The 14,835-nt window shown below is 33.7% G+C and overlaps 1 protein-coding gene across 9 annotated transcripts in view; it reads left to right on the top strand.

Annotated features, from left to right (window-relative positions):
* Positions 1 to 14,835, top strand: part of LOC115508053 (lysine-specific demethylase 6A-like) — a 175,309-nt gene that overhangs the window by 119,369 nt on the left and 41,105 nt on the right. For all 9 annotated transcript variants that reach the window (XM_030306458.1, XM_032592296.2, XM_036064360.1 and 6 more), the window contains 3 exons: positions 5,752 to 6,527; positions 12,396 to 12,525; positions 14,104 to 14,209. In XM_030306458.1, the coding sequence (XP_030162318.1) occupies positions 5,752 to 6,527; positions 12,396 to 12,525; positions 14,104 to 14,209 (1,012 nt within the window). The remainder of the gene's footprint in view (positions 1 to 5,751; positions 6,528 to 12,395; positions 12,526 to 14,103; positions 14,210 to 14,835) is intronic.

Here is a 14,835-nt window from a genome sequence, read left to right as displayed (position 1 = left end):
CCCTTCTGTGTACTGTTTAATGGTCCTTAATCGCATGTGACTCTTACAAATTTCTCCCAATTTCTGCTTCTCTTCCCATTCTCTGACAGTGTCTTTCACAGAGCATAAGTTTTTAATTTTAATGAAAGTCCATACCAATTCTTTCATGATCATGCCTTACAACTTATATTTGACAAATCTTCTCCATGGCTGAGGTATCTAGATTTTCCCCTATGTTAATCATAGTTTCATATTTTCACATTGTACATTTAGGTCAGTGACCCACTTTCAGTTTTGTTGTATGGAGGGTGTAAGATCTTTGTCAAGGTTCATTTTTTTTTCTTAATATGGATGTTTAGTTGTTCCAGCACCATTAAATGAAAAGAGTTACTCTGCTCCATTACAGTAATGCTTTTGCTCTTTTATCAAATAGCTGTTGATTGATTTATGTGAATCTGTTTCTCAGCCCTATAATATGTTCTCTTAATCCGTTTGTTCATTCCTTGATGCTTTGATTAATGTAGCGTGATACTAAATCCGGAAATCAAGTACTGCAGTTCTTTCCTGCAATATTGTGTCGGCTCTTTTGGATGTTTTGTTTTTCAATATAAACTTCAGAATCACTCTGTCAGCTTTCATAAAAATACTGCTGGGAATTTTATTTGGATGCTTTGAATCTGTAGATGAAGTTTGTAAGAATTGACATCTTAAAATATCTAAGTATGAGGGGCACATGGCTGGCTTAGTTGGCAGCACATCTAACACTTTTTAAAAATTTATTTTTCTTTATCAATATTCAAGTTTTAACATACAGTGTAGTCTTGACTTCAGGAGAAGAACCCAGTGATTTATGACACCCAGTGTTCATCTGGAAAAGTGCCTCCTTGATGTCCATCTTATTTAATCTAAACTCCTCCATATCCTGCCTCCCTCTACAACAACCATCAGTTTGTTTTCTGTATGTAAGACTCTTACGGTTTGCCTCCCTCTCTGGTTTTATCGTATTTTCCTTCCCTTACCTATGTTCATGTGTTGAATTTCTCAACTTCCATGTGTGAGTGAAAACATATGATTTATATCTTTCTCTAATTTATTTTGTTTAGCATAATACCCTCCAGTTCCATCCGTGTTGTTGAAACTGGCAAGATTTTGGTCTTTTTCATCGCCAGATAGTATCCCATTCTATATATGTACCACATCTTTTCTATCCAGTCATCAGTTGATGGACATTTGGGATCTTCCCATGATTTGGCTAATGTTGATGGCACCACTGTAAAACTTGGGGGTACATATGCTGCTTCAAATCAGCATTTTTGTATCCTTTGGATAAATTCCTGGTGGTGTAGTTGCTGGTTTATAGGGTAGTTCTATTTTCAGTTTTTTTGAGGAACCTCCACACTGTTTTCCAGAGTGGCTGCACCAGTTTACATTCCCACCAACAGTGCAAAAGTGTTCCCCTTTAACCATATCCTCACTACCAACTGTTGTTGCCTGATTTGTTAATTCTAGCCATTCTGACACGTATTGTGGTTTAGATTAGTGTTTCCCTGATGATGAGAGATGTTGAGCATCTTTTCATTTGTCTGTTTGCCATGTGTATGTCTTCTTTGGAAAAATGTCTACTCGTGTCTTTTGCCCATTTCTTCACTGGGTTATTTGTTTTGTGTGTGTTGAATTTGGTTTATTCTTTTCAGATTCTGGATACTAACTCTTTATCTGATATGTCATTTGCAGATATATTCTCACATTCCATCATTGTGTTTTAGTTTAGTTGTTTCCTTTGGTGTGCAGAAGCTTTCTATCTTGATGAGGTCCAAGAGTTCATTTTTGCTTTTGTTTCCCTTGCCTCCAGAGACATGTGGAGTAAGAAGTTACTGTGGCTGAGGTCAGAGTGGTTTCTTCCTATTTTCTCCTGTAGGATTTTGATGATTTCCTGCTCCCATTTACGTTTTTCAACCATTTTGAATTTATTTTTGTAAATGGTGTAAGAAAGTGGTCCACTTTCATTCTTCTGCATATTGCTGTCCAGTTTTCCCAGCACCATTTACTAAAGAGACTTTTTTGGGTCACCTGGGTGGCTCAGTTGGTTAAGTGTCCGACTTTGGCTCAGGTCATGATTTCATGGTTCGTGAGTTTGAGCCCTGTGCTAGAGCGCTCGTGTTTCAGCACAGAGCCCAATATTGGGCTCAGACTCGTGAATGGTGAGATCATGACCTGAGCCAAATTCGATGCTTTAACCAACTGAGCCACTCAGGTGCCCCCATGATGTTCTTTACTATATTTCCTGTGCTGTGCTTTTCTTCCTGTAATATATTTTATAACTGAAGTTTGTACCTCTTAATCCTGTTCATTTATTTTGCATGTCTTCCTACAGCCCTCCCCTCTGGTAACTACCAATTTATTCTCTGTATTTGAGTTTGTTTCTGTTTATTTGTTCATTTATTTTGCTTTTATTTTTCCACATATATGTGAAATCATGAAGTATTTGCCTTTCTCTCAGTGATTTCATTTAACATTATATTCTTTGGGTCCATTCATGTTATCAGCAATGACAAGATTTCGTCTTTTTGCGACTTAGTGGCAGTTTTTCATTGTGTATTTTTAAATCACATTTTCATTATTCATCTATATACTGGCCCTTTGGGTTGCTTTCCTAATTTGGCTATTGTATAAGTAATAAACTTATTTTTTATTCTGTGGTATACACAGAATATATTTGTATATATACAAATAAGAGAAACTTATTTGTATTCTGTGGGTAAGCATCTAGTACTGGAAGTGTTGTATCACATATTTCTATTTTTAATTTTTTAATTTCCATTTTAATTTTTAGAACCTTCATACCATTTTCCATAGCGTTTGTACCAATTTACATTCCTACCAGTAGTCTGCAAGAGTTCCTTTTTCTGTATGGCCTCTTCAACACTTAGTCCTTTTGTAATTTTTTGATTTTAGTCATTGTGAACAGGTTTAAGGTAGTATCTCATTGTAGTTTTCATTTGCATTTCTCTAATGATGAATGATCATCATCTCAAAAGATGTTGTAACTTTTCTTGCGTCTTTGGCCATCTCTGTCTTTGGAGAAATATCTGTTCATGTCCTCTATTTTTTAATTGGACTCTTCAGGTTTTTGGTATTGACTTCTTTTTTTTTTTTTTTTTTTTAAACATTTACTTATTTTTGAGAGGCCGAGCAAGACAGAGCACAAGTGTGGGAGGGGCAGAGAAAGGGGGTTACATAGAATCCAAAGCAGGCTCCAGACTCTGACCTCTCAGCACAGAGCCTGATGCGGTGCTCACACTCACAGACAGCAAGATCATGACCTGAGCCAAAGTTGGCCACTTAACCGACTGAGCCACCCAGGTGACCCGGTATTCACTTCTTTATAGATTTTGGATACTGAGCACTTAATGGATATATCATTTATAGATATCTTCTCCCATTTGATAGGTTGTTTGTTTTGTTGATGGTTTCATTCACTGGCAGATGCTTTTTATTTTGATGAAGTCCCTGTGGTTCATTTGTGCTTTTGTTTCCCTTGCCATGGGAGACATATTTAGGAAAATAAACATCAAAGAAATTAATGTCTGTTGTTTTTTTATGTTTTAGGTGCAGTTTTTTTGTGTTTTAGTTAGGGTTTTCTGACCTTGGATTTGTCACCTAAAGTTTTTCATTAATATAGTGTTTGGCCTTGACATTTTTAAGTATGGATTTTGGTGGTCTGTATGTTTATGTTCAGCAGTTTCTTATATTGGACATTACTCACTTAAAGTCTGTATTGTAATTACTGTGTTTAATGTTTTTTCTGAATTTGTTTTTTATGTTAGTAAGTTGCTCATTGATAAATCTCTGAATTTTGTTTGCAGCCATTATCTTATCTTTAACCTCTAATTTTAATTTTTAACTTGGTTTTCTAAGAGTTTTTTCCTTTGTACATAAAAGGATAATGGTCAACTAATGTATTACGGCCAACATGTGTTCACCGTCATTCAGGCTTCTATCAGCTGTCTATTTATTGGGTTTGGTTGAGGAATACAGTGAAAGTTGCAGTCAGTTCTCCAGTCCTTCTTTATTTTCACTATACCATGGATTTCCTTTGAAGGAATTAATAAATTCAAAATACTCTGGTTTATAGCTGGAGAAGTAATAAAAGTACTAATTTTTAATGTCTCTGGGTCAGTTTTGACTACGGTGAATGAAGTTTTTATTTGCCTACTTTGGAATATTTTGAATGTTGATTTTATTAGACTACAATATTTGGGGGTGTGTGGCTGAGGTCATGATCTCATAGTTTTTGCGTTTGAGGCCTGGTCAGTACTGTGCTGACAGCTCAGAACTGAAGCCTGCTTCAGATTCTGTGTATCCCTCTGTCTCTGCCCCTCCCTTACTCACATTGTCTCTCTCTCTTTCAAAAATAAACATTAAAAAAATTTTTTTAATAACAATATTTGCTACTTTTGTTTTATGAAAACTGATTTTGTATAACAAGGATTTTATCTGAGTTACTCCATGATTGTTCTTTTGCTTAATTATTTAATACTGTATTGTTCTTTTGTATTCTTAATTTGTGTCATTTTTAGCATTTCCAGTATTAAGGTAGATTAAATATAAATAATATTTCTTATATAAAACATTGCTTTTAGGGTATCTTAGACGGCAAAACTTAATGTCAACAGCATGCTGACAGATTTTAGTTAATTAAAATTGACTTTTGTGTATATACAACTTAATTCCATTTCATATGAAAACAGAAGACTTTTGCCTTGTCACTACATTGAATTAATTACCAACTCAGAAAGAAGCTACTGTAAGATTTTCTCTAGGGTTTTGAGATTTTTAACTACATCTAGAGTTTTGTATTAACAATATGTCAATGTATAATTATATTTGTAATTCTAAAGAAGTTATATATTACATATTTAATCGGTTTTGCTAAATTACTGTCGGTAAATGAGTTCTTTTTAGAGCAGTTTACAATACTAAAGAGAAATTTCAGGTAGTATTAATTTAATTCATTGCTTATAGTATTTTAATTCCATTAAGTAATTTCTGTTTGATTTAAAACTTTTTATTTCAATAAATTATTCTATAAAAATGCTATAACATTATTCCTGTATTCTAATGATGTCAATTTGGGAGAAAAATGTCTTCAATTCTTAATTAGTGGGGACACTGCACTTAAAATGTCCTCTTGGGCTGTGAGGGGTGAGGTTAAGAGCATAGAATTCCATGTAAGTAATACCTTGAAATATTTTCATCGATTTAATAGTTTTGCATTTTTGATGAAGGATACCTGCTAAATTTATGTTATAGGGTCACTGGTAATTTTAATGGTTGTGTAAGTATACTTCCTGTATGAAATTTATAATACTTTTTAGATAAATGACTTGTGTTATTTAGTCTGTGTTATGACTTGGCAATGGCTGTGTGTAATAAATTTACAGATATGTTTCTCTTAACGTGAAAATGTGTCTATCAGAATTGAACTCTAAAAATTCTTAAAGCCTTATGTGAAGAAATATTGCTGCACACTAATGAACAGAGTAAAATTATGCAGCCTCGTTACATAATTTTTGCTAAGAATATTAGCTACATTTAATCAGTGGATTTTAGGAACTTTTAAAAACAATTTTTAGGGTTTGAGTTAAAGTATAGTGCACATTGTTTTTGGTGGTTCTTTAAACATTTATAATCCTATTATTCTGCATTCATATTCTGAGTTTGCATAATAGGTTTAAACAAATTTTGGTAATTTCTTTTCTGTTTTTCAAGGGGCTTCACAAAGGTCAGAATTCACATTTGGCAGGATCTCATGATGAACAACCTCCTTTTCACACTGGGCCTGCCCAGTGTCTCCAGGCAGCTAGCACTGCTATTCAGAAACAGACTGGACATCAAACTCTGCCTAGCAATTCAGTAACACAGGGAGCTGCTCTCAATCACCTCTCCTCTCATATTGCTACCTCAGGTGGACAACAAGGCATTACCTTTACCAAAGAGAGCAAACCTTCAGGAAATCGATCTTTGGTGCCTGAAACAAGCAGGCAATTTGGAGACACACCTAATGGCTGTGCTGGTGTCAAAGGACTTTCTAATCATGTTCAGCAGTTGATGGCAGAACCTGTTTGCAATCCTAACCATGGAGATTCCCTATCACCAAATGTACAAATTTCAGATAATCCTCAGATGTCTGCCTTGTTGATTGGAAAAGCCAGTGACAGTGAGGGGACTGGAGCCTGTGACAAAGTTAATAATTTTCACCCCAGCGTTGATACAAAGAATAATAATTCTGTTGCCTCGTCACCCTCTTCAGTCATTTCTACTGCAACTCCTTCTCCAAAATCCATTGAACAGACAACCACACACATTGTTCCCAGCCTTAACAGTCCTCACAGGTCAAATACACTTAATGGAGAAGGGCTAGAGAACTCACAGAGCTCTGTAAAAACAGACCTGCCTATAATTAGCCAAAAACCTGGTCCTCATGTTATACCATCAATGTCTGTGTCCATATATTCCAGTTCCTCAGAAGTTCTGAAGGCATGCAGGTTAGTATGGGAAAATTTGTCACAAAATGAGAATGGTTGACTACCGTTGATCAGAAAACTGAAATAATATTTTGATTTTATAAGTAATAGCAATTATTAACAAACAATTATGTAAAAAGTGATATAGTCACATGTGAAATATTCGTTTCCTAGGGTTCTTTGTTATGTGTTGGTGTTATGGTCATACCTTGTAACTGTATCCAACGTGAAAAGCATTTTCTTATACTTCTTATCTAAAAGTGTCTTCTGGTTATTAGAGTTCTCTATTTTTCCATGATTAACCTTATTCTGGGAATTGAGATCTGAGAATGAGTTTAAATCATACTTGATGAGAAAACAGGAAAAAAAAAAGACTAGAAAACTATAACTATGATTTCTTTTTAGTAACAGTTTTTTCTGACTATAAAGGGATTGTAACGTGTATAGGAGGAATTTGAAAAATATAACAGACTGTCAATCACTCTTTTGAGGGCAGCCATATTCTGCTATTCTGAGAAATTTCTTAATGGTGCAGTGCCTTTCCCCTGCAAAAAAAAATAAATAAATAATCAAGAATAAGGAAGACTTTCTTTGTGAAACTATATAGATATCCCCCTCCTGTGTGTCTTAATTTTACCTTTATAAAAAAGTCTTATTGAGATAAGATTCACATGCCTTATAGTTTGCTCATTTAAAATATATTTTATTGGATTTTAGTATACTCCCAGATATGTGCACCTACCACCACAGTCAGTTTTAATTTTTTTTTTTAACGTTTTTTTAATTTATTTTTGAGACAGAGGGAGACAGAGCATGAACAGGGGAGGAGCAGAGAGAGAGGGGGACACAGAATCCGAAGCAGGCTCCAGACTCTGAGCCATCAGCCCAGAGCCCGACGCGGGGCTCGAACTCACGGACTGTGAGATTGTGACCTGAGCCGAAGTCTGACACTTAACCCACCAAGCCACCCAGGCGCCCCCACCACAGTCAGTTTTATAGCAGTTGTAGCACCTCAAAAACCTGACATCAAGTTTTTAATTCAGTGTTTTTATTCTGTTAGTACTAAACACAATGAAATCAAATCCTAAATGAAATAATAGATTATCGGTTTCCTTTCTCGCATTTACTCATGGATATCCCTTATAGGAAGCAATGTAAAACTTAGATGAACTCAGTTAAAGGGCTGCAGTAAACTTAGTACATAACATTTGAAATTTGAATACTGATAATTGGATTTTAATTTTTTTCTAATTGAGGGTAAAGTTAAGTAATATAGAAAGTAAAAATTTTTGAACTACCTTCACTGTTTTGTTTACTATAGTTTCAAAGGTGAAAATAATTCCAGCTAATGACCCTGAAACTGGCAGTTTTTAGGTATCCTCTGTCTAAAACTTCTTCAGGAGCGCTTGGGTGGCTCAGTCAGTTAAGTGTCTGACTTCAGCTCAGGTCATGATCTCGCAGTCTGTGAGTTCAAGCCCCGCGTCAGCTCTGTGCTGACAGCTCAAAGCCTGGAACCTGCTTCAGATTCTGTGTCTCCCTCTCTCTCTCTGTTCCTCCCCCACTCATGCTCTCTCTTTCTCTCACTCTCCACAATAAATCAACATTAAAAATAATAAATAAATAAATAAATAAATAAATAAATAAATAAATAAATAAATAAATAAATAAATAAAATTTCTTCAGATGTTGAGTCGCTTAGATTTAATAGATAGCAAGTCAGTCATTAATTGTGTGTCACTAAGAAAGTTCTACATTAAAGCACATTTTAAAATTCATATGTAACTTGTGCTTGCAGCCACCTAGTGTGAAGTAATGGGACTAATGTAAAGAATTAATATTTTGTGTAAAGTTATAATTAAGTAGAATTGGTATTCTCCATATTTTTAGTAGATTGTAATCTTCATCTCATTTTTTGAAATGTATGGAATCATTCACTTCTCAGTAAAATATTTTTTTGAGATTCAGTTTTGACTTGGAAAGTACTAAAAGGACTTTTGCCTTACCCAGGTGTGTAGTTTTATTTTTTGAAGTCACAAGTATTGGTGCACCTGGGTAGCTTAGTTGGAAGAGCATGTGACTCTTGATCTCAGGGTTGTGAGTTCCAGGCCCCCCCCCCCCCACCCCATTGGTTATGGAGATTACTTTAAAAACAAAATCTTCAAAATAATAACAATAATAATAAAGTTGAAAGTATCTTTATTTAAAATACCACTAGGAACCTGTGATTTCATGGTTTTTTCAGTTAATGTAGCTATTAATTTATTATTGAAGGTATATTAGCCACCACCACCCCCTACTTCCTTCAGAGAACAGAGGGGAAAAACAAAGAATAGAAAAGATAGGACAGAGGAAAGAGAATAACCGAACAGGTTCTGAAAAGTTGAGGTTAAGTATGAGGTTACGTATTCTGAGGCTTTCAGATAGAGCCACGTTGGCAAGTGATAACGGTCTTTGACCAGTTCTGTTAAGTAATATTGATGTTTTCTGCACAGGACCCTGAATTCATATTACTGCAAAGTAACCATCAGTGTGAGAGAGTCTTTACCTGGTTAAGAAACTTCTGGAGGAAAGAAACTTAAATTGTATATGACTTTATCTGTAGAATACCGTTCACTTTTTGTTCTAAATGATGTTTGAAAGTAAATTTAAATAAGGTGCCTTAAAAATATTTCTTACATAGTAAAAATTTCCCTAATATGAAGTTAACTACATTTAAGAAGAATCTTTCAAAATGAAATAAACTCTTAATCTTTCCTAAATCTACCCTTTTTTTCCCCAGTTTCTTTTCTTTAACATGTTGGATTTTTATAGTAAAGTTTCCTCTGAAGAATTATATATTTTTCTAAATTATTATTTAGAAAATTCTACATTTTTATTGTCTACATCTCTATACTTTTTTCCCTGAGGTTGATACTATATTTTGGGGGTTTTGTTTGTTAATTTTTTTTAATGTTTAATTTTGAAAGAGAGAGAGACAGAGCAGAGCGTGAGTGGTGGAGCAGAGAGAAAGGGAAGCACAGAATGTGAAGCAGGCTCTAGGCTGGCACAGAGTCCAGTGTGGGGTTCAAACCCACAAACCATGAGATCATGACCTGAGCCGAAGTTGGACCTTTAACTGACTAAGCCACCCAGGCACCCTGGTTTTGTTTTTCAAGTAGGCTATAAGCCCAGTGTGGAGACCAACTTGAGAGGTCTAAACTCAGGACCTTGAGACACAAGACCTGAGCTGAGATCAGAAGTCGGACAATTAATCGACTGAGCCACCTGGGCACCCCAGTATTATGTATTTTAGCAGAGAGAACTTGTGGTTCCTTTCTTACTACAAACATGTATTTGTTCTGTGAGGTAAACTGTAGTTTCTGACTTGACGATTATAGGGAGAACTATATTAAGCAATTAGTAATGTGATTTCATTATATTACTTGTTCTGCGTTTTCTCACATGTCTGTTCTTCATAAAGTTTTAGAGTCATAGTTACTTTGAAATTACTATTGTTTGGTTCATCTTGGTTGCAGTTATAGTAATTGCCTCTTTTTAAGAGTTTTAATTTAATTTTTTAATTTTAATTTTTATTTTTTGAGAGAGAGTGCAAGAGTGGGGAAAAGAGCAGAGAGAAAATCCTAAGCAGCCTCAATGCAAGGCATGATCTCACTACAAATAGATCATAGCCTGAATCAAAATCGAGTCAATGCCTAACCAACTGAGCTACCCATATGCCCCCAAGAGTTTTAATTTTATAATTTTAGATATCAAGTGATTGAATTAGTTTTGACTCTCGTGTATGCGAGATGCTATTGAGTTTTAATGCATTGGCCTAATGAAGATGCTTGAATTTTTCCTTTATCAGCTTCAAACAGAATTTTTTTACTTGTAAACAAGTATTCTGGGGTGCTTGGGTAGCTTAGTTAGTTAAGTGTGTGCTTCTTGATTTTGGCTCAGTCATGATCTCATGATTTGTGAGATTGAGTCCCATGGTCGGGCTCTGATCTGACAGCTGGGGCAAACTTGGGATTCTCACCCTTTCCCTCTGTCTGTCTCTTCCCCTCCAATGTGCGTGTGTGTGTACCCCCCTCTCAAAATAAGTAAACTTGGAAAAAAAAAAACATTCTGTGAAGTTTATAAATTAGACTCAATTCTGTACTTTTAAAACCTTAAATGATTTTAAGGTAAACATAATGGGCCATCGTGTTTGTAAACAGATACTTGGACCTATTGTTTTAACATTTAACCTTAATCAGTAGTTAAGTATAATAAAAGTTTAGTTTAATATATGTCTGCACATTCTTTTATTTAGAAAAAAGAAGTCAGGGCACCTGGGTGGCTCAGTTGGTTTAAATGTCCGACTTCGGCTCAGGTCATGATCTTACAACTCATGAGTTTGAGCCCTGCATCAGGCTCTGTACTGACAGCTCAGAGCCTGGAGCCTGCTTTGGATTCTCTCTCCCCTCTCTGTCCCTCCCCCATTGCACTGAATCTGTCTCTCTCTCTCAAAAATAAACATTAAATTTTTTAAAAAATAAATAAATAAAAGAACTCAGTAATTTTAAACCTGTTTCCTAACTTTCAGAAGTTCTTTGTTGTATTTTATTTTCTTATTTTAAGTAGACTCCATGCCCATTATGGGACTTGATAAAGATCATGACCCACAGATAAAAGAGTTGCATGCTGTGCTGAGTCACCCTGGCACCCCAAAAGGTTTTTGTTATAGTGAAAAAAAATAGGCTTTATATCCTCAAGGATATTTAATATGGCATCTGAAAAGTTGGGAGGTATTGCACTTGAAGCTGTATTTCTCCTTAGTGTAAACAACTGAAAGTTATTCTTTTCTTTAGCTAAAATAAAGCTAATTAATAAATGGTAATTTGCTTTCAGTTTGTTTTATTACATGAACTTAAATTTTAAAAACCTACTTTGTTCTGAAGTTAACAGAGTTATTGATATATATTTTATTCTCTGAAATAGTTTTCACAGACTTTGAAATTTTGGTATTTTTAAGAGCTTTTCCCTTATATATGTGTTGCTTATTTTTTAATTTAATAATTGAATAGGACAGTCTGATTTCAAAGACTTTTTTTCACAGTTTTCTGAGTGTTTTTTTTTTTTTAAGTTTTAAAGATTGAGAAATACTTCTCCATTGGAGAAGTTTGCATTTGAGATTAATTTTCCTCCATAGTAACAATTTGTAGTTTGCAACTATATATACCAGTATAAAAATTATTGTAATAAAGTGTAAGTTTAGTAAAGTGGTATCTTCCTGAATACACAAAAAATCCATTTTGAAAACAGAAAATAAGTGTCTTGCAGATTTCAAAGTTGTCAGAAGTTATTCTGGAAATAAGACATTTGAGAAAAGAAACAGATCTTACTATGAAATTGTTATCTAATCCTTTTTTGTTGTTGTTGGTTCAAATTACTGTTAACATTGTTGTGATGAGCACTGGATGTTGTTATATGAGTGATGAATCACTGAATTCTACTCCTGAAACCGGTATTGCACTGTATATTAACTATTAAAATTTAACTTAAAAATAAAAACCGAAAAATCTACAAATTACTATTAAGTGTATCTCAGGGTGAAACATATTAAAAACATTGTATTGTTCAAACCAGAAAATAAATAGGAAAATTAGGAGAAAAGTTTTGTCAATAATTCATGTTATGTGGTTATATAGTATATTTTCTTCAGTTTTTCTTAAATATACAAGAAATCAAAGTGAATTTCTGCCACAATTAACAATTCTTTATTGTTTTATTGAATGGATACCAGTAACAGCATGATTTTATTTTTGTAAATGTTATATACTGAAAACTTAATTTCAATTTCCTTTTTTTGCTTTCTATTTCAAAATTAACATATACCTGATTTTTTTTCTACTTTTTATTTTCCAGGAATCTAGGTAAAAATGGATTGTCTAATAGTCATATTTTGTTGGATAAATGTCCGCCTCCAAGACCACCAACCTCACCATATCCTCCCTTGCCAAAAGACAAGTTGAATCCACCCACACCTAGTATTTATGTGAGTCTCACTAACAAAATAGAAATATATCAAGTGTCTGAACTTACCTCTCTTTTGAAGATATATTTTTAAGCCATGCACATGTCCTTTTGGGGAAAATTAACTTTTTTCTCACAAGATGATTCTGAGAAAACATAACTTCTATACCAGAGGATGATAACATTTCTTAGTAACATTTCTCAGTTTAAATATTGTCCACCACCTATTTTTGTAAACAGATGGCTACACAGCCATGCCTTTTATTTTTGTGGTCTCTGATTGCTTTTAAGTTTGTCATTAGATTGACAGACTTAAGTAGTTCCAAAACACTATGTAGTCCATTAAAACCAAAAATGTTTACTACCTGTCCTTTGTGGAAAGGGTATTGACACACTGGTTTATTCCAAAAGATTTGTTGAAGCTAATATTTACATGTACATATCTCACAGATGGACTAGGATTATATGAGAGTAGCAAAAGAAAATTGTTTTGTGTCCTTTTTTTGTTAACATTGTTCTAAATGTACATTCTACCACCTGCTAGTTTTATTAACCTTGAAATTCATTTGAATTTTTGCTTCAATTAGAAAAATTTTTCTATCTTCATAAAAAGTGGTTGCAAATATAAAAGCAGTAAGAACATGTTATTATAAAGGTTAAAGTAAATATAAGTACAGTAGATATTTTTGAATGTCACTTTGAAGCTAAAGTGCCTTTTTTGCATTTCAGAAATTTCAGCATTTGCTGTAGAACTTAATGTATATCACAATAATTTCTGATTCACTTCCCCCAGAGTTTGTTACTATCCTTACTATATTTCCTAAGACATGTGCAAAAGATGTTTTGAGCTGAATATTGAAGAACAAGAATTAAGAATAATTTTATAGATAAGATAATATGTAGATAATAGTGATCTATTATTTCTAAATAATAGAAATAAATTTCTACTTATTTATTTATTTCTAAAATCATTTTAGAAATTTGTCCTTTTTTTTTTTACAAATGTTATATTAATCCTTTACCAACTTACCATGTATGCATATCTTATTGTGAAGGGCAGTTGTGAGATAAACATGAAAATAAACCTTTCAAACTAAACTGAGGGAATAAAAAGCAAAGTGAATATTTATCTTTTTGAGGTTTTATTGAAAAATTTTCTAATTTTGCTTTTAGTTTTTAAAATGCTTTGATGTTGAGATTTAAGTTTCACTTCTTCCACATCTTTCAAACAAGAAGTTGGAAGTACACTTGAAGAGTACACTTAGATTATACTTTTAACTATTAAAATACTTAAATATCATCAATATCAATTTTAGAGTAATATGCTGGAATAGTGTAATATTGATAATATTCAAAATGTATCAAATTTAAGATGTGTTTTTTAAAAGAAATTTAGGAGTTATTAGGAAAATTAGGAGTTACTAACTCCTAATAATTTCCTGAAAAAAACTAATGGTAAAGTACTGCAATGTGAGCAAGACGGTATTAACAGTTAATATATATCAGATGTAAAAATGACTGATGCAAAAGTGAGTACAAATTTGCAGTGTAATACTTAATCATTATTTATGAGATCTAACAAAACATTTTAATTTTGCAGTTGGAAAACAAGCGTGATGCTTTCTTTCCTCCATTACATCAGTTTTGTACAAATCCCAAAAACCCTGTTACAGTAATACGTGGCCTTGCTGGAGCTCTTAAATTAGGTAAGATTAAAAAAGAAAGTTTGAACATTCTTTTACTATTTTTAGTATTTTTTTTAAAAGTTTATTTTTGAGAGAGAAAAAGAAACAGCATAAGTGGGGGGGGGTCTGAGGGGGGGGGGGACACAAAACCTGAAGCAGACTCCAGGCTCTGAGCTGTCAGCACAGAACCTGACACAAGCTCAAACCCATGAACTGTGAGATCATGACTGGAACTGAAGCCACACATTTAACCAATAGAGCCACGCAGCCAACCCAGCATTTTAGTATTTTAAAACACTGGCAGAAACTTTATTTTCCTTTGAGCTTCAGTTTAGGATTCTTCTTTTTCTGTCTCTAGCACATCTTTAATAGATGATGCCAACATTGGCCCATTTAGAATGGATTTTTACTTAGTTTTTAATTTGGTGTTATTATACATTAGTCATTAAGGTTAGATAATAGAATACTTTTTAAGCTATAAAATGTAGGTAAAATTGTATCCTTTTTGTAAGCACTCCATCTGCTAGTCATGATGTTTTGTATCTAATGTTTCAAGGAGTTGCTGTGCAAATCTGGCACCTAATGGTTTGAGCAATCTTTAGGAAATTGGTTGGAGTTCCATAAAGCTTTTTCTAGGTACCTTTAAA

The sequence above is a fragment of the Lynx canadensis genome, chromosome Y (assembly GCF_007474595.2).
Source record: "Lynx canadensis isolate LIC74 chromosome Y, mLynCan4.pri.v2, whole genome shotgun sequence".
Lineage (NCBI taxonomy): Eukaryota > Metazoa > Chordata > Mammalia > Carnivora > Felidae > Lynx > Lynx canadensis.
This window is presented reverse-complemented; position numbering and strand designations above follow the sequence as displayed.